This window comes from Rhea americana, unplaced genomic scaffold (assembly GCF_003343005.1).
Source record: "Rhea americana isolate MKP2758 unplaced genomic scaffold, rheAme1 scaffold_30, whole genome shotgun sequence".
Lineage (NCBI taxonomy): Eukaryota > Metazoa > Chordata > Aves > Rheiformes > Rheidae > Rhea > Rhea americana.
The window spans coordinates 5,166,529-5,186,275 of NW_028186424.1; the positions used below are offsets into that span (position 1 = coordinate 5,166,529).

The following is a 19,747-nucleotide window of genomic DNA, read 5'->3' on the forward strand; positions in this document are numbered from 1 at the left end:
CGGTTTCAGAGGGTTTCTCAGCAACAGCAGCAAGCTGGGAGGGGGGGGAGGGAGCCCAGTGTGGTGGTGACTGCTCACACCTTCAGCTAAAGCTCAAATGCTTCTGCTTTCCCATGGCTGCGCTCTGCCTATTGCTTGGGTGGGATGCTCCAGGAAGAAAGTGCAACACTGACCAGTTTATTTTACTTGCTTAGCAAGACAATGTGGAATTAATTATTAATCAACCAATACATTAATGGGTCATTAAAAGAAAATAGAGCTAATTCAACGTTCAGGGCTATACCTGTAGAATAAAACTGTACATGAGCTCTGAAAGCAGAGGAGGAAAAAAACCCTTTTTTAAAGAGTTTTATTTGTGAGTAGAACTTAATGATACAAGAAAGAAAAATACAGGACTTGATTTTGCCCCAAAGTGTGTAACCATACCATACATAACTACATTTTTAATTCCTTGTATTACAATATGAAAGAACAAACTACAAAATTAGAAATTAAAAATCATTGCATATGTGATCAAGATAAATGGAAGGATTCCATTAATGAACTGAAACATATAGCAATTAGTAATTTAATTACGACCCTGGCAATAAAACACAATTTAGCAAAATAAGTATTGTATGCTTCCTAGTGTACAGAGGACATACAAGGTTAAAATACAAGCTCAAAGCCATTAGTGCCATGCAGTCCTTGCTAAACATTACTGTTTAGGGGTCTCTCTTACACAGTGGTTTAACTGCTGCTTCTAGTTCCACCCTACCTCTCCCCACTCCAAACCAGGCGAGGGTCTCACGGTATTAATTACCACTGCTGAACCTCTTTTCTCCTTTGAAGCCCAACAGCTCTAACTGTCATTTCAGCTCTTTCCCCTTCACCGTCTGAGACCAGTCCAGGGCATCACCASGCCTGAGGCCTAACGTAGGCCTTCCCGATCCAGCCAACTGCTGAACCCTCCTCTTACTTGATGCTTTCCACCGCATGAGTTGTAAGGCATTAGTTTTCTGCTGTTTTACCAATTGCAGTGTTTACTATTGTCCTAAAAGGTTACATCCATAGTCTGYTTTGTTATAGACACTTACTGTGAGTCAAAGGTGTTTCCCTCCACCATACAGGAGTTTTTAAATGTTTTCTGCTGTTACAACCAGAAATGTGTGATACTTGAAATCTGAAATGACAGCTTTCTCCACCTTTGGCTGAGATGAGTTACTTATGGTTTTTGGAGAATTCTGGCAGGTTTTAACCTATCTGATCTTGAAATTATTTTTATGATTAGACAAAATTACTTTTATGATAGACAAAAGCATGGCAATAACTGGAAAAAGGCCAAATCAGTGATGAAAGCAATTTTCTTTACCATGCTACATATTAAACACACACTTATAGCAAACTCTGGAAAGGCATCTTTAAGTTTAGTTGGGATTTTAGTACTTCACTGCTAGCAACAAAATCAAGAAATACCAGTTTTTGTAAATGAAAATAGTTCAATTAAAAAAAGTGTTAAATACTCAGCATAATGCATTTAAACTTTTACCATAGGCAGGAATAAACACAAAAGGCTGCAAATAAGGTTTTTACGCAACAGGTTTGTGTATGTACCCAAGGGTACATGAAAAGGGTAAAACCCATGCTAAGGCCCTAAGGCAACTGCCCGTGCTTTACCTCATCAACTGAAAAACTTCTGAAATACTTTAATACAGTTACTTTTTAGCCTAACCACCAAATTAACCCGTGACTGATTTTTAGGGAGGCAAGGTCATAAGACCAATTTCCCTTAAGCTGCATTTACTAGAGAGAAAAAAAAAAGGAGGGGGGGTCTTTCAATGCACAATATGAGCAGAACACACCATCGCTATCAGTCCTCCTGGACAAAGTTAATTTCAAGTGCCAGCTATAACAAAATAAAACAAAGTGAAAAAACACTTTCATTTTGTTACAATAGTCAGAAAGGAGGGGAAAGAGAGGAAGGTAGAGTATGGATAGTCTCAAAGCTTTACTATAACATGATCCATAAGCACAAKATTGCAGCAGCTTACATCTCAGTTCAAGAATACACTCCCTGAAAACACCATTGCAGAAGCCTCCTCTCTGAAATTTAATATTTAAAAAGAAATCGTGACTGCCAGAACATTGAAAAAGAACACTTCTAGTGGTAAGCAACTTGTGTTATATTTTCAATTGTGAAAAATATTTTTATTCTTACCTAAAGTAGTGTGGGCTTTAAATTAAAAACAGTGATCCAATGCCTTCTACGTGGAAGTCATTTGCATTTGTTTACAAACTGGGGATCAGATCAGTGGTAGCTGCTGAAAACACAGGGTTAGCACCTTTTTGCACATCRATTTCTGGTTATAATCTTAAACAATCAAGCTATAACTTGAGGGGCTGGTTGGATTACTTGCTGCATTCATTCACATAATAAGACAAAACACTCAGTACAATCTGGTACATTCTAGTGGTTAATGAATTTTAAAACATGACAGTGTTTCTGCAGTGTGTTTAGCCTTTAGGAGTCACTCTTCTTTTTGTTCTTCTTCAGGAAGGAAGGAGTGCGAAACTTCTTTTTCTTTTTCGATGGGGACTTTCCTGGAGATTCGTCACTACCTGCATCAGCTGCTGTCCCTTCCTCAGCTGTTGGTGTCACTGGCTCTTCGGTGGGTTGAGACAGGGGCTCTTTGTTTTCCACTGCAGGTGATTCACTTTGGCTTTTGGGCAGATCTTCATCACATCTCCCTTCCTCCTTTCCCACGGGAGGGAAGCCGAGTGCTTCTGAAGGCTCATCAGGGGTGAGATCTGGGAGGGTTTGCTTGAAAGTTGCAGCATCACTGTCATCTCTGTAAGACTGGTCCGGCTGTGTCTCTAATGGACGGACAGACAACGACAGAGTCAGTTTAGGTACGTGTCCCTGGAACAAAGGGAGCGAAGCAAGTTGGTGGCGAGTGCTCTGTACAAAAAACCCCTAATATATTTACTTTGCCTAAAGCCTTTGGAATAGGTCTATTCTCCGCTCCCTTTGGGCACAGAGATATACAAGATAAACAGGATATTCCAAAGTTTTGTTTTTAAGCTTCATACCACAGAACACACAAAGYTGAATTTCCTCATGTGGGTGTAAACCAATGGTTAGCCTTCTCTCATGTTTTAGCTGTAACATTTGCAAGTAACATGAGATTTTAGCATAGTAAGGAATTAAACTTAATTTTTGCTAGCAGTGAAGAGAATGTCAAGAAATTCAGTGGGTTTTTTTCTAAACTTGGTGGGTGAAACTAACTGTTGGTTTGTAGTGATCTGAGATATGGAAATCCATTAATTTCCAGGCTGTTGGCCTGCCAATTTTAATTGAAATATTTAGGTTCGTTATGTTCTTCATGAGATCCAACAGATGCAGCTTCAGAATATGATTTCCTATCACAAAGGCTTCACTTTGTTTTGCAAGATACATGAGAATATAATATGGATTTGTGTAAGTAAATCTATGTTGTTTACTACACAGAATGAGCTCAGCAAGTTATGCAATACGGTTCATTTTCTTCTTTTGTTTGTTTGTTTGGTTTTTTTTTAATACATGCTATGTCCAGCACCAACACTTATCCTGTATAAGAAGGGTCATTGAGGCAAAGAAATCTTGCAAAAGCTTTATGCCCAGAGGTGAATTTTACCACTATTCTCTAAATTATAGCACTTTCCTCATTCACCACTAAACTTTAGAGATGTTCTGTTTAAAGCTCTTCTGTGTGCGTACGTATTCAACGAGCACTTTAAAAAAATTCCTTGTTTTTCATCACTGCACTGAACTTAGAAATACCCCATTAGCTGTGTCAAATACATCTCTGTTGCTGTTATAAAAGGAGGAATCTAGAACAAAATCCAGGCCATATTCATTTGTAAGGCACAAAGGAGAGGCAACAACTTTTTCTTTTAAAAGTAGTTAAAAACTTGTTACAGCAACTTGGGCAGCATTTATGTCAACTTCAAGAACACTGAAGATTTCACAAGAATTTACAGAAAATGATATATTCCCACTTCTTCCTATGGAAAAGACACTTAGCATCCTTGTAAATTCTGCTGGATGGGATTAATAATCATCTAATACATTTTACAGGACTGTTCTGTGAATAGCTGCTAGGCAGCATATTTTGCTTGGAGCACCATGAATTTCTGGTATGTTAAATAAGCAGAACACACTAGTATCAGTGCCAAACGCTCAGAATGCACAAGTTAGAAGTTTAAAAGTTATAATGCAGACAGAATTAGAAAGGAGAAGAGAATTCAATCAGGTACACGRTGATCTGTCTCCAGAAGCTCTAGTTTAACCTGTGTGCGTATGCAGCACACAAATGCATGCGTGCAGGTTGTAAGAAGTGCCGCCTACAATTCTTCACTGCCTTTTAAGTTTTGCTTCTTCAGGAATTAACTGAAAGCATTAACTGCTGTGATGTTTAAGAACAGGCACCATATTTGTTTATCAGTTATGATTTTTTTTCTTCTTTTAAACAGTTTAAAAGGGGGGTGTTGAGAATTCTCAAAATTACAGAATAGGAAACTACTGGAAYTTAAATAGCATTTGCCAGCTGTCCTAAGCATTACATAAATATAAAATGTTTTATAACTCATTTATCCAGRACAGCTATCCTTCCCAGTTTGTAAAATAACCATCACCTTTACTAAACAGATTAACATTAACCTGGAATGAAACAAACAGCTTATTTAGCTCACTATAGATAACATTCCACCAGAATTGGGGAGCTCTGCAAATTCTACATTAGATAGAGAAAAACATACAATATAGAAAAGGTTTACTATTCTGCTTGATGGATTTCAGTAACCTAGGCAGGAAGGTTTCAAAATGCATCTCGCTGCAAAACCTCTGTGTAATTTAAGAACTCAACAACCTCAAAATTTCAGAAGTTTTTGGTACAATAAATATACCTCCATCCAGGCTTTCCCTTTATATACATCCACTGTGGCATAACAGTTCTGAAAATATCATTGATGCTTTAATTTAAAATTCGTATTATTTATGAAAACAATTTTTTTCTTTCCCAACACAGACACACACACACACACACACAAGCTATACTATAACTTAGTTAACACAAAACACTTTCCTGATTTCAGCTACACTAAAATAGCAAAAATTTCAGAGGTGACTCTATACAGAGAACACCATCATTCAACAGAATTCCTGCCAGTAAAAGCTGTCGTGGTATTAACTCCCAGTTACTCTAGTGTATAAAAATAAACTTCGTATGTTTGTCCCGAAACACTTATACAACTAGACGAGCTCGGAGAACACAATTCTCTGATTTTAATAGAATTTAAAAACTTATTAGTAATGTCACAGTTGTCTAGGACAGTTTTGACTTCTGTATCCAAGATGAATACAAAACACTGACTTTTGGACAGAACAGAACACAAACACGGAGAGAGCCAAACAGACTTACTACTTAAGAGTATAATCTGATGCAGCCCTGCAGATCTAGCTGAAGCAGCTGTAGAAGTTCCTGCCACCAACTGCTTACTATTATTCCTCAGTTGAAATTTGAATTCCCCTACAGTTGACATATATATAACGCATCACCTGAGTAGTTCCATCCCCACTTCTGTGCAGAAGTCGGCTGGGTTAGTTTAAAACACCAGCGGTAACACTTTTGCACTGAAACAGATTAGGAACTCTAACATTTATTTATAAAGTCTAAGTTGTGCAGGCAGCAGCAAACCGTTGGAGCAGAAACTCCCGAAACTGCTTTAGCTGTGTCTGAAAGACAACTCCAGACTATTCCTTTTTAAACTATGAGGAGTCAGAGACACAAATATGGGGACACACAATGTCACTTTCACAGACTTTTTCAAAAGAAAAGTGCATTTTAATGTAATTAGCTATGACTAACTAAAGTTTCAGGAAATCGACAACTAAAGAAATCAGTGTCTCAACTGAAAAGAGCCTGCTTTTTCAATGCAAACCAAAAACCAAAGCAAAATTACTTAGTAAACAAAAATGCAAGAGCGAAGCAAAGCACATAAGCAGGTCAGAGTATGGAATGATACTTACTATGGTAACAGGTACTCTTTAGCATATCCATCTCCTGTTTGTAACGCAGCCACAAGAAGAAAAAAGCACAAGTAGAGAATCTATGCATTCATCACAGCCATTGTGTTAAATTAAAAGAATGGTTGCAACCATTCTTATAGAAAACAGAATGAGATGAAGTAGTGAACAGACRACTTTAACAGACAAGTGATATATCCAATGTACAAGGTAAGAGAAACAAGACAAAAATTAGATTACACCTGTTCAAGATTTTTTGTTTGTTTGTTTTTGTTCTGAGGCAATTACAGACTTTCCCAGCTCTCCTCTTATTTTAGGTAGAATTACTACATAAGGTTAGTGACTAATAAAGCTAAGATTCAAATTGAGTTGGAAAAATATTTACTGAGGTGTAATCCAAGTACAATAATGCTTAAGAAATGTGCAGTCAGCAAAGGAGATTTTACAAAACTATCTAATTTATGTCTGGTTCATCATCAGACTTTATTTCATTTCATAAGAGCAATTCTCTCTTGCAGAAAACGCACAAAGGGGTATTCAGCTGAGAAAGACCAAGATACGACAAGGCAATTCGGAAGTGGTGATAATTGGTCTWTATGTTAATGCACACTTCTTTATTATTGTAAACATAACTCCTGTTAAAATTATAGTTTATAGAAGTAAAACACAAGAAATATATTACCTTATTAGACACTAGTTTGTATATTTTCATGTGTCAGTCGCTAATGATGCRGTTACTGGTTTCCCCGGGCCCCCAGATGAAAACAACATACCTTCCTCTACTTTAATCGGTGTACTGGGGGGAGTGCGAGCTGAGCTGTGATCAGGGGGACTTCTCTCTTTCTGTTGTCTGCCATCTTCTGAAGGTTCTGCAAATGTAGAACAACGGGAGTGAAAAAAAAATTCAGCATGGGTTAAGACAAGTGTCATTCTCAGCCACCCCCCAGCCCCCATAAATACATTTTTCTGAATCAGAATTCTGCTAGGATATTCAATAATACCAAAACAAGCAAAAGAAAAAATAAGTGATGGTTTGACTTTAACAGTTTTGTTAATATTGAAGTTTGGCTTTGTTTTTGTGTGTTCTATCATAYGCCTCACCACAACCATGCAAGGGCCAAATAACACAACTGTTTATGAACTATACAGCAGACAGTTTGAGAACCTGTTAGAAAAAAAAAAAACTAAAGGAAATATAAACAAATATATGGTCAAAAATGCTATCAGACTTGCACAAAACAATATTCTTTTGCTTGCTTTGAATTGTTTGCTTAATCTCAGAGTAAATAAAATTGCATCCTAAAAGAGAAGAATGAAAGACTGCATAGATAATCAGAAAAACATGCAATAATTAAATGATTCAAAACAGATTTTGCAGTGGTTTGCACATTTATTATTAGTAAGAAGGGTCTCCCTCGCTTCCAGGTTAACAGCCCTATAGCCAGAAGAAAACATTAACAGAGTACACCTTGTATCAGGAACAATACTTAAACATTGTTCCATACAGTTCACCTGAACAATTAAAACATGAAACCAGTCCCATAGATAACAGAGTCAACTGACAGAATCTCCAAATGGCGTAGATAAAGATTTTGTTCCTTAGATTGCAAGCACAACTATACCATATTCATAATACCTGAGGCCTCAGCCAAAAGGTCAGGATTAGACCTTAGTGCTTTGATCACTGCAGTATGAAATTCCTTATGAGATGACTTCTGCACATCTGGCTCTTCTTGGTTAAGATGTGTGGTGACTTGCTGCGTGGTCTGACAAGAAACCCATGCAGCAGCAAACTGAGCGTTATCTAAAGATTTAGGTAATGATGATACTTCACGATCCTGCACAGTCTTCATATCTGCTCCTTGAAAGGTTTTAGATCTGCCTTTCAAATCCAGAGATTTTTTATCTGAAGTATTTTGCTCACTGATGTTCTGATTCCTAAGCAAAGTACTCTGCTCCCCAGATGGTGTCTGTCTCAGTAACACAGTTTCTCCATATTTTGAAATCTTATCTAAGAAGGATGTAGCAATGTTACTGAGAGAATAACAGTATGCAGTAATACAGGCATAACAGCACAGCATCCCAGTCCCCCAAACAGTCCAGTACTTGTGAAACTGAAGATTCATGATCTGCAATGACTCCTACGCTCCTACAAAAGCTGAAGTAGGGAGCAAACACTGCAAGACAGTTCCTGCATCATTCAGATTCAAACCATAACCAATTAGTGGAAATGGCCTAAGTATAATCCCATAAAKCTTAAAAATAAGTAAAACAGGGTAACTATTTCAGATGTAGTAATGATCTCTTTTTACAGCATGACTCAGAATTTTATTATTGTTTAGAAAGTCTGTGTTTCTGGGGAGTCCTCAAGATGTGCTATCTTCAATCTCCAGCAATCAAGTTTTATTCTGCATCTTCCCAATTTGGATTTCTCAGGTCTACAAAATTCCAGCAATTTAGAAAACTGCAGTTTCGCTGCAAAAAAAATCAACATCATTCTCTCACCTTAGACTATCTCCAGTGCTAAGGGAAGCAAAGCAGAACAACCTGCAGTACTTTACAGTACCTGAAAATTTCAATGAGTAAAGTTTTAAGAGTTCCAGAACTTAGCAGCAGCAATAACTGGCCATATTAAACACCTCTTTTAGCTACTAGGAAAAGTTTTCAAATAAAATCTACATATTTTACAGAATACCCCATAACACTTAAATTGCATTTTCTATGACCAGTATGCTTTCTAAGTTCATAATTTACACTGGAAAAAAATGAAATATAGAAACTGAGTAACATTTCCATGACCTCAACAGGTAGCCCACAATCCAAATTAGTAATAAATGCTGCTTTGCTATATCCAATTACAGAAAAGAACACAGAGATAAACTAACCTTCTGGCCCCTTCTGCTTTCTTTCTACCTCTTTGCGATACTCCTCCAGTTCTCGATCAGTGAGTTTATTGAAGGGATTTGGTCCGGTTGTGCTCACTATGACTCTTGGTTGATATTCTTTCTCAATTATCGCCTTTGATGCAGTCACCAGTTCTCCCTGACAAAATATAATTAAGATACATCTGCAATCCAGTAGTAACTTGCAGAACCCTGTGAAGTGCGGAAGTTACAAAGCAGCCAAAAACAAAACAAAAGATAATTTGAAAAAAAATGCTGTATTTATTTTCTTTTAGGTTTAAAGAATAAAATTCTCTATTTCAGGATAAAAAAATTAGTTTACGACAGGTTAATATTAAGGAGAAACTAGGTCTCATCAATTACTCTCACAGAGACATCAGTGTTTTCACTAGGCAATATCCACCATTAAGCAGCAAATCAAACAGCAGCCAAACAGTTTAGGTAAGTTGCATCTGAAGTTACAGAAGTATCGAGTTTCTTTTACTCCCCAGGAGAGAAACAGGATACTGGGCCCAATTGCACAGCAACGTGAGCACAGGATTTCTGTAGAAATTAACAGAACTGGCAGCTAATGCTCACAGGTCAAAAAAAATTTGAATATGGGAAAAGCCATTTCTGGTAGCTTTTATATAACATTTAACAGATGTTACCATAAAAGCCATCTTGTATGTATTCTGTGTACACCAGAGCAACAGTTTATTATAAGTTATTTTTAAGGGATTAAGGTTAACATAATCTTATTATGAGTTAGCATGTTTATTTCTATAGTATTTGTCACAAACTAGATAAAAATTTACACAAATATAGCATTAGCAATTCCAAATACAAGAAGTCCCAAGGGACAAAACCAGCTGCATCGGAGATTCTCTCTCCAATAGTAAGTCATTTTAGTTTTTCTTCTCTAAGTGTACAGTGAAGACTAAAGCCACTGGTTTCACATCACCTCAGATGCAAAGGATTAGTTGACTGAATAGCTGATGCATCTTTCAGGTGACTTGTCTAAGAATCTGTCTTCTCATCTGATATGCCAGACACTACTGACCTAAGTTTGAAAATGACTGATGTGTCACTGTGACTCCGGATTGTCTTCGCTCTCAAGGAGGTCACTGAATTTCACTACCAAAGTAATACGGGATACTGATCAGCCTAAATTACTTTCACATTTGTATCAATATTTTAAAGAAATCATCAAAACGTGAAGAGTTTAAGACCAAGCAGAACAGCAAAGATGGACAAGCAAGAGATCTTCACTAGAGACGTCAAAATGAAACAAGACCAAGCGTCGTTTCCGATGGGAAAAGCTGCTTAGGACAAAAGGTCAACGCCAGAAAGGTGCCGGACAAGAATGTCTGGGTGGAACGAGGCAAAGAGCAGTTAGGTATTTCTTAAGGCCTCACAAGAGGTCTCCAGAAATCTGCAGTGGTATGGAGAAACCCAGGGAGATAAGAACAGCTGCTTGCTACAATCTATGCTTCTATTTAGGAAGCTAACGTCAGCCAGAGGCACTGAAGAACAAGCAGCATTACCACACCTCCCCACTGTAAGATCCTGAAAAGAAACATTCAGAAAAATGTAACATTATAAATTGTCTCTGCTTCTCCCTAAAATAAGAGGAACTCTCATCTTAGATGCAGAATGTCAGTAAATGTCAAAAGCACCAGCTGTCTTAACACTAAAAAACCTCAAGTTTGATAGTTACAGCTTTTCTTACAGTATCATACATTAAAAGAAGCCAGAAAACATCAGCCTTTACACCAATTATATTTGTTTTTGTAAACAAATRTACTCCCCTCCCCCCAAAAACCTGTCTTTAACGATGACAGAAATTGGTACCCATTGCAATTTCAGACGTCTCTATTTCAGCCTACCCTCCAAAGTAAATAGGCAGTCTTCAGCTGAAACAGCAGCAGCAAGTAACAGGGACTTACCAAGTACACAGGCAAATATACAAAGTATTCCAGGGTTATAAAAATCATCAGAGAAGGAACAAAACATACAATGCACATTGGTGTCCCTGAAATGTTTAGGAGTCTTGGAAACTTGTTTGCGAGATGAATTCAAGATGACTGGGTAAAACAACTTTCACATGAAATCAAATTTTAYTGAACGCCTATGCAGTGGTAGCAACAAACAGCAAAGCCCACGCCTTGCGGCAAGATGACTCGTACATTGGCACTGTGAGTGCTTTTTTCTTAAGAGAACACCTTGGTTAACCACCGGGAAGTAAAAGCAGCGTTTCAAGTTTATCACTTAAGAAATTCTAATGTGAAAGTTCAGAAAATAACACAAAAGAACCTGAAAAGTTGAATATGAAATCAAGATTCAACAGCTAGGGGGGGAATATATATATATGTGTGCATATATACACGCACACACAAATGAATGTACTGATGCACAGAATTTTAAACCAGTTTTTAAACCAGAATTTATACCAGTTGAGTATCTTTGACTGAAGAGAAATAATGTCAAGAAAGATCACAGGCAACAACAGAAGGCAGATTGTATACGACAAATAAAAACACTTGTGCTTCCAGACTGTAAAAGCAAAAGAATTACATGACAGTCAAGAAAGGCAAACTTCTGATTTGGTAAAGCTGCTTCCAAAATAACATCCAGTTTTGGACAGTATCAGTAACATGGAAGCAGTTCAAAGACTATCAATGAAAAATTATGATGGTAGGGGGACAAATTCTGAGGGGAAAATAATAAAAAAAAATTATGCAACATGATTATTCTAAATTATATGAAACCAGATTTTATATATATGTAGATATGTTACTTAACAGAACAGGCCACAGAGCAGCCTTCACAGAATTTTAATAAAAATATACACCAGAAAACAGAGCAGCATGGAACAGAAGGAAAGGGAATATAAAGGACAGGACGTATTTTAGATCATTAAGCTTGAGACTGAAATACACAGATTTTGTGGAGTTATCAAACCGGCCATGCAGCCTGGGGATTCCTATGAACGACAAAGAGAAAAACTGCAGAGGAAAACGGGCCTGGAGTTGCTTTCAGCATTCGAGAGCCCATGGAGAGGGAATAAATTCCCCCAGAACAGACTGGCACTCGGTCCATCAAACAGCGCAGCACGGCATAACATGCAGAAAGCGAACGCGGGAGCGATTTCAGCTGGACCGTGACGACTCCAGAATCATTTAGAGGATTTACTAGAGGTCTGACTGCCTGCGTAAACGCTTGAATAGCAACAGTATTTTCTCCACCGTAAGAGACAGTGGATGAACCGTTATCTATAAACTGAACGCACTTCCGCTCCTGAGAAGTTTACAGCAGCTCGCTCTCCCAGAAAGACTGAAACAACGGGAAGGTCAGTTATGTCTAACGATGGACGTTCATGCTAAACTTGGGCTTTCACGTATCCTGCATGAAAATTCTAGACGATCAAGTCATTTTGCAACTTTTCAGCCACCTCTTACTTTCAAAGAAAAGCTGGGAAATGCAAGGTGACCAGCACTGAATAGGCAGGTGGTACTTCACCTTATTCTCAGGAGCCGGGATGAGCAAAACTGGCACCTTATACATGCCAATGTTTCCATTAATCAAACTGTATATCCATAGTAACTGATTAACCTTAAAGTTAACAGTCAGTCTTAATACCATCTGACATTAATGTAGTGCCTTTATCCAAAAAAAAAGGCCAAGATCCTTACAGCACTTTTTAATGGAATTACCATTAAAACGCAGTGCCAGCTCTGGGGTCAGAACAGAGCAGTTATTCATTAAGTCACAGAATTTTCATTTTAGAAGAAAAGACAAGAAATAGGCTGTTCCCTTATACCTGAAATTCTCTTTTTTAAAATTCATGTGAATTTTATTAGATTGCAGAATGTCAGTAGTAAGAATAACCAAAATTCTCCCTTGTTCAGCCAAGACTGCAGCAGAAGCTTAGTTAACCAAGTCTGTAACATGAGTAAAATATGATGCACAAGGAGCTTGTATTGCAACACAGCCAGGACTTCTCAGAACAGTGACAAAGCATACAACAAGGCAAAATGGAGTAGTCACTAATGCAGCTGGAGGCAGACAAGACTCAAAGCATCACATGCAAACTGTACACAGCGTAGGAACTTTTTCACCCTAAAACAGAATGTTAGTAGTTGATACAGATTTCAGTGTTAAGTATAATATAATATACTGTTACATCTTATTGCAATCAGAGATGGAACATTTTAATTAAATGGTAAATTAGTGCCCAATAATTTTTCAACTGAAAAAATCTAATTACCTCATACCTAAATGTTCTCAAGACCTTGATGTATAGATTTCTTTCTTAAAACTTCATTACTGCGAGATTTATGTGGGTGTCATAAGATAAGAAATATGAGACTGGTTTTCAGCATAATCTTTCTGAAAAACTTCTCTGGCATTTTTTGCAACAAAAAACTCCTAATCAAGTATTCAGGTCACAACCTTTATTAGGATGATAATGAAATTGGCTGCTACTACTTGAGTTGACATTCTGAATGATCTGATTTTATACAGCATTTCAGGAGGAAAGCACTTTCACAACACCAACAAAGAGGGAACGCATCATTTGGACATCTAAACTCTTAACATTATATTACCAGCAAAATCACGTACCCAGCTGACCTTCTTTGTTGGCTCTGTAATGTCTTTAAAAGGCCTTGTAACATTATTCAAATAATTTTATAGAAAAATGATGCAATTATTCAAAAAGAATACTTAAAAGATACCTTGCACATCACTGGTGAAATAAATTATCATCATAACCCAATGGATGCCTGCCATAAAAGTCACTTTTTGCTTGGAAGGTATTATTAAACAGAGAAGCTACTAGAACAAAGGGCAGGTACAGATTTGCCTTTTTTCTTTTTTAAATCTTAAATGTGCAAGGAATAATGTCACGAGTCTTACTTTCAGATATGGATAAGACAAATCATAATCCGAAATACTTTTATCAAATTCTGAGTATAATAAAGACTGTTTCTACAATACAACTGGCTTATTGCTGCCGAAAACGTTATAAAGTTACAAGATCTGCTACTATGATATAATTCAAACTATTCTGCTTTTTGATGGAAAAACTATTCTGATAATGAGATTTTAGGCACAGCCTAGATCAACATTTTAAAACCTGTCAGAGAAAAATACTGAGGCAGAAAAGAGACCCTGATCCATATCTGCACCCTGTGCTTTTGCATGTTACATCACTTCCGATAAACTCCTAACAGATTTGGGAGAGACCGACAACGAAGGACAGATTGTTTCCACTACAGAAACTGTTCCTATTTGCTCAGCCTCAAAGGACTTCGCTCCCTGTCCCCCGCCAACCATATAAACATGCCTATTGTATTCACTCTGTATTTAAAGTACGATACAAAAGCCAAAAGTATGACTATATTAACAGTTCGAAAGTCAATGTACTTTGGATGTGTGGGACATTATTCAGCATCTCTTGCTGAACTCAGCAACTCTAACTACAGGAAGTTTTAAGGAAACACAAGACACCCAGCAATGCTGGATTAAAAGCTGGCAGTGTTTGTCAGCATGACACATCCTGAACATGTGGATATCTCTGGAATTACACTGATGTAATCAGGCTGAGATTAAGCTAGCTCAACATGGATCTCAAATTAGAATAATTCAAAATTAAAAACATGCGCAAAAATACCACTACATGCACAACCTGATTAGCACCTTCACATCAAAAATATTTCCTCAACAGCTTTTTTACACACATAAATATATAAAAATCAAAGTCCTCAAAGGATACTTTTATAGGATAACTTAACTGTTTGTATAATTGCATATACATAATTTGGAGATCCATCTATTTCTTTTTCTTTTGTAGCCAAATAGCTAACAAAGGGAAGAGGTCAAGGGTAAGGAAGAAGAAAATGAAGGGTGAACAACAGTATTTAGAGCAGTATGACAGGGCAGTACCTTTCTAACAGACAGAGATTTAGCAGGACTAAAGGCCTGCTCTGTGAGATCGAGCCCTTCAATAGTTTCCGTACAGTCTGAGAGGGGAGCATCCTGCAACAGTAAATCGAGTAAACAGAGCAAACCGAGCCCGGGCTTTAAAACATCAACCAAGAGCATTATGATGCTTGCTAAAAACATGCAAAGAAACAATAATTGGTAGACAAAATTGCAGTGACAGTGAATTGACATGCACACAACATGACATCCAAATGAATAATGCTATCGTCATGGTAAGAACAGTCAAACTCTTTAAAGTATACTAGGAAATATTATCTGGTACAGGTAAAGCACTCAGATATATAGAGCTTTAATGTCATTCAAGCTTGTTTAACAGAATAACCATATAGCTCTAACTCTTATTTTGAGCTATAGTTCAGAGATAATCTCTTTAGTATATCCAGACATACTGCTTTTAAGTTTTATTGATGTATAATAGCTCTTTTATTTTAATTGCTGCTCAAATAAAGTATTGTGAAGCACAATAATATATTCAACACAAAAACACTACTGCCCCAAAATGAGCCTGCTGTGCCCAGTATTTAATACTTTAAGATATATAAAACTTGGAGGAAAAAAAAACAAAACAAAACAAAAAAACCCACAAACTGTCACAAAGCCTGACCAGTTTTGAACAAGAATCTAACCCATATAAATAAACATTTTGAATCTCATTCGTTACAGTCAGAAAAAAAAAAAAAAAAAAAAGCATCCTTCACAGACATGCTTGAACTACATGACTGAAGCCTCTTAAGTTTCTGATCCTGAGCACTCTCGCAAAGACAATGGTGTTACCTCTAATACTTACCTTATAAACAGTTACTCTCTGCCAATTAAAGAATAATTTTATAGTAACATATTAGGTGAAAGTAGAGGATAATATATATTAACTTTAAGCTAGTATTTTTTTGGCATTTTTTGCTCTCACCTGTACAAGACTCCTGTCCACAACTACCCCAGAAAGAACCTGTGATTGAGGGCCTGCAGTTTTAATATCTTGTAAGTTTTGCTCCCGGATCTGTAAAGGAAAGCAGCAGAATACACTCACGTGAACGACAGAGGAAAGTTAACTATGTTCTTTTAACCGAGAAAAGGGGTGGGTGACCAGGCCAAGAGGCTGCAACCAGGGTACAAAATTACGGCCCTACTCACATCAGTAAAGCTGTGCTTATGAACACCAGCTGAAGATGTGCATCAAATTTCTGTTCGTTTCCCCACATTTGTCAGAATTTAGTATTCGAGTACCACAGCACATACTGTCTTTTGCTTTTGAGTACCGGCTTGTGGCGAAAGCGCACAGATCAGGTAGCAGACAAATCCACTTTGTGGAGAAAGGTGGGCAGGGATGAGAATCGCAAGGGTCACTGTTATGCCAGTCTGTTGTACCAGACGAATCCTTTACAGGTGCCTGACAATAGCCTGTAACATCACAGTATTTTCTTCCTACGGATTCTTTTGCAAAACACTTAATTTTTGTAACAATCTAGCATCATATTTCTAAAAGGGCACACGAGTATTTACCTATGTATACACTGACACTCACTTCAGAGTATTCAAAACACTCCTTCTGTTGCATCCTAAATACATCCTCGGTCTTTCCATACAGAAGAGGGGAACAAAAATATAGTACTGAAATGTGGCTATTAGCTATTTAAATTAGATATTCTGTTAGTGTAAAGAAATCATAGCAGAGTTAAAATGTATTTCTAAAACATTGTTTCTTGTTCAGAAAAAGATGAAAGATTCCAAAAGATCTCTGTAAACTTAAAAAAAAAAAGATTTATATAAAAACACACACACAGAAGTATAAAAGCACACATTATTATTAACGCTTGGTATTTCAGAAAGTTAAAGTCCTTCTACTTTACTGGACTTATCATCAGGAGAAGGAGAAATTGTGAAATAAGTTTTACTTCTCTCCTTTTAGACCATTTCATTCAAGTTTTTAAATACAGCAGCATTTTGAGTTTCAAACACTAAGAAACTGCTGGGCAGTTTCACTAGGCTTCTCAGTTGAAGAGTTACTGTCTGACAGTGCCACGAAAGGCGAAGCGGAAGCTCTAGCAACCTTACGCAKGTTTTGTTAGCACCGATCGGTTTCCTGTGACACTGTGCCAGCTGCCATTTCTATATGGCCAGTCCGAGGTAGCAAAAATATCAAGAACAACCTCAGCATTAACAAGTTACCGGTATATATTTAATAGTAAAAAAATAAAAATCCTACACATTCAATGCTTTCCTGTAGGAAGATTGTTTCCAGGAATATTTTAAATCTGAAGACTGGAAGATTAACTGCTTGGGCCATTAAAAAAAACACCACCAACRACAACYTTCAGTYCCAAATGACCCCAAACTCCTGCAACAATCACATCATATTTATATTATAACAATATAATATGGAGAGATCAGTAGACTTTGCAATTGCTACAAAATATGCTACAACTGCAAGTGGTAAAACAAAAACAGAAAAAAAAGTCGCCGATGTGGAAGTGTATGATTTCAGGGAACAAAGTTACTACCACAAATCCCGTGGTATTCTTTCAGAGGTACCCAGCAACAGTTGAAAAGAAAAAAATAAGGTTAATATGACTTGGCTGCAATACTGAAAATCTATTCTTAGAAACTGGTTTTACAGTAACAAAATACAAGGCAAAGTCTTCATATGGTGGATGGTTATACCACTTGTTTTTTTCCAACCTCAGTTCAGGATATTTAGGAATTGCTTCTGTATCTAGTTATAAAAGGAAAGCACAATAGGGAAGCGKTGTTTTTGAACCCCAAAAGATTCTATTATAACAAAATAAATTAGTTCACTAGAAGTGTGCAACTTAATGCAATGATAAAAAATATTTTACTGCTATTACAAACCTTGTTCCTCATTTCTTGGACCTCCTTTGGATTAGTGTTCAATGGAACAAACAGGTTAGGGACAGCAGAGGTGGCAGTTCTATGTCCATCCTCTTTAGTCCACTGTAATATTAAAAATAGTTGAAAAGTCAGAATTGCTGTAATGGCTAGGGACACTCAGAGCAGCAAATTCACATTAACAGTTGATCATGCATTATACATAACAGAGAACTGAACCAATGGTTATATTCTATTAATTTTTAAGATTATTTGCTTCCTGCTTTAGAAATATAAACTAACATCAAATACATTTACAAACATTGGAATTATTCAATTAAATCAAGCTAATAAAAAAAAAGGAACCCTAAATATCTAAAGAGCTAGTCAACTCTTAAATAACTTCTGCCTAAAACTATGTAACGATCACAGCTATGTGTAATTCAGAGATTACAAAGACTGAAAGATTTAAGCTGTTTGATAAGCTGCTTTCAAGCTGTATGCTTGACCACAACAGAGTTCCACATTTCTTTCTAAAAACAGTATTTCTCACTTGAAGAAACTTGCATTAATTCAGGAGTAAGAAAACTCCAATACAACTACTGGAAAAGTACTTGAGTATTTTTAAGGACATTTAATCAGAAATGGATAAATTAAAATGGACTGATTTCAAAATGAGTTCATTTAAATGGAATACTATACCTTACTCAAAGGTAAGTACGGCAAAATCTAGGGAAAGAGTTCTAAAATCCTATTGCTACCATTTTTATTTACTGTATTTTGTATATTTACAAACTAACACAAGAGAGATCATTGATTCAATCCTCCGATACTCAACAAACATCAAAGCAAACTTAAAGCATAAGATGACAGGAGTGTGAAAAGCAATGTGATGCCACTAACCCGGTTTAGTGAATGACTCTGTACTGCGAGGCAAGAGTGGGCATCACCAAAGTTTTGCATTAAAATAAGCTACTTCAGCAAAATGTACTGTTTCCAGAATTAGTTTCTGCACAGATAAACAGCTGTATCAGCACAGCAATCTACAGGAACAGTTTGGTGATGTCGAGTATTTTATAACTTATAGCTGAAAAGGTTACAAAAATATCCCAAACACAAACTTTAAGCGCTTCATGAGTTCTTCACAGAAGGTTGCTTTATTTGGACAGTGCATTTGGTATGAGTCCACGTTTAATCTGTCACATAACTGGGTTTTTACCTTGTTTTTTTTTTTTTTTTTTTTTTTTTTAACGTGCTGTCATAATTCTCAGTTACTGTTGCATAAAAAATGCACTGAACAATAAAGCAAACCTGTTTTATAGAGCAAATGCTATGCATTTTTTCCTGAGTAACTTCAAGAAACAATAAGATAGCCAGAAATTGTCAAACTTCAAAAAGCAACAGAATTTTAAAATGTTTTGCAACTGTAAAGTAAAAAATGGAATGAACATGGAGCTGTGAAATACTCACTGATGATTATCTTCTTAGACAAAAACTACTCCAGCTTTTTATTAAAGATAGTTTTTAGTCAAAACAAATATAAGAACAACCTCAATACAACAAACTACTTTCTCTTTAGGTTAAGAACAAGCATTAAAGAAGTTAAATACACAAACCTGTTACACTGAATGAAGTTTTCTATCGCTTCTGCATATCATTAAACAAGACTAATTCTTGAGTAAGAATTTTCTTCAATCTTTCACTGAATTTCAAATATAAAATTCTAGCTACCTTGTGAGCTAAAGTTGAAATGCAAGAGAACTGCTCCAAATATATATGTAATTTTTCAGCTTTCTTCTAATCAAGGCAAAACTATAGCTGAGTTTAGTAAAAGGCTGATGGTACCAACGGTATATAAATATACACTTTCTCTCCTTTTAAAAAAAAAAAAAAAAAACAAAAAGAACAAAACGTAAAGAACCACCACACACACAGAGAGAGACACCCTCTGTTTTTTTCAGGGCTTTGTACATGATGCACTATACATCTC

The 19,747-nt window shown here is 36.6% G+C and overlaps 1 protein-coding gene across 6 annotated transcripts in view; it reads right to left on the bottom strand.

Annotated features, from left to right (window-relative positions):
- Positions 1-156: 156 nt before the first annotated feature.
- ADD1 (adducin 1) overlaps positions 157-19,747 on the bottom strand; it is a 67,626-nt gene continuing 48,035 nt past the window's right edge. For 2 of the 6 annotated variants that reach the window (XM_085309636.1, XM_085309635.1), the window contains exons 11-16: positions 17,782-17,883; positions 15,842-15,931; positions 8,929-9,085; positions 7,680-8,054; positions 6,817-6,912; positions 157-2,853 (exon numbers count right to left, since the gene is read on the bottom strand). In XM_085309636.1, the coding sequence (XP_085165762.1) occupies positions 2,501-2,853; positions 6,817-6,912; positions 7,680-8,054; positions 8,929-9,085; positions 15,842-15,931; positions 17,782-17,883 (1,173 nt within the window). In that variant the 3' untranslated portion in view covers positions 157-2,500. Of the gene's footprint in view, positions 2,854-6,045; positions 6,081-6,816; positions 6,913-7,679; positions 8,055-8,928; positions 9,086-15,841; positions 15,932-17,781; positions 17,884-19,747 lie in introns of those variants that run through there. The other 4 variants (XM_085309639.1, XM_085309638.1, XM_085309637.1 and 1 more) reach the window with 3 other exon arrangements.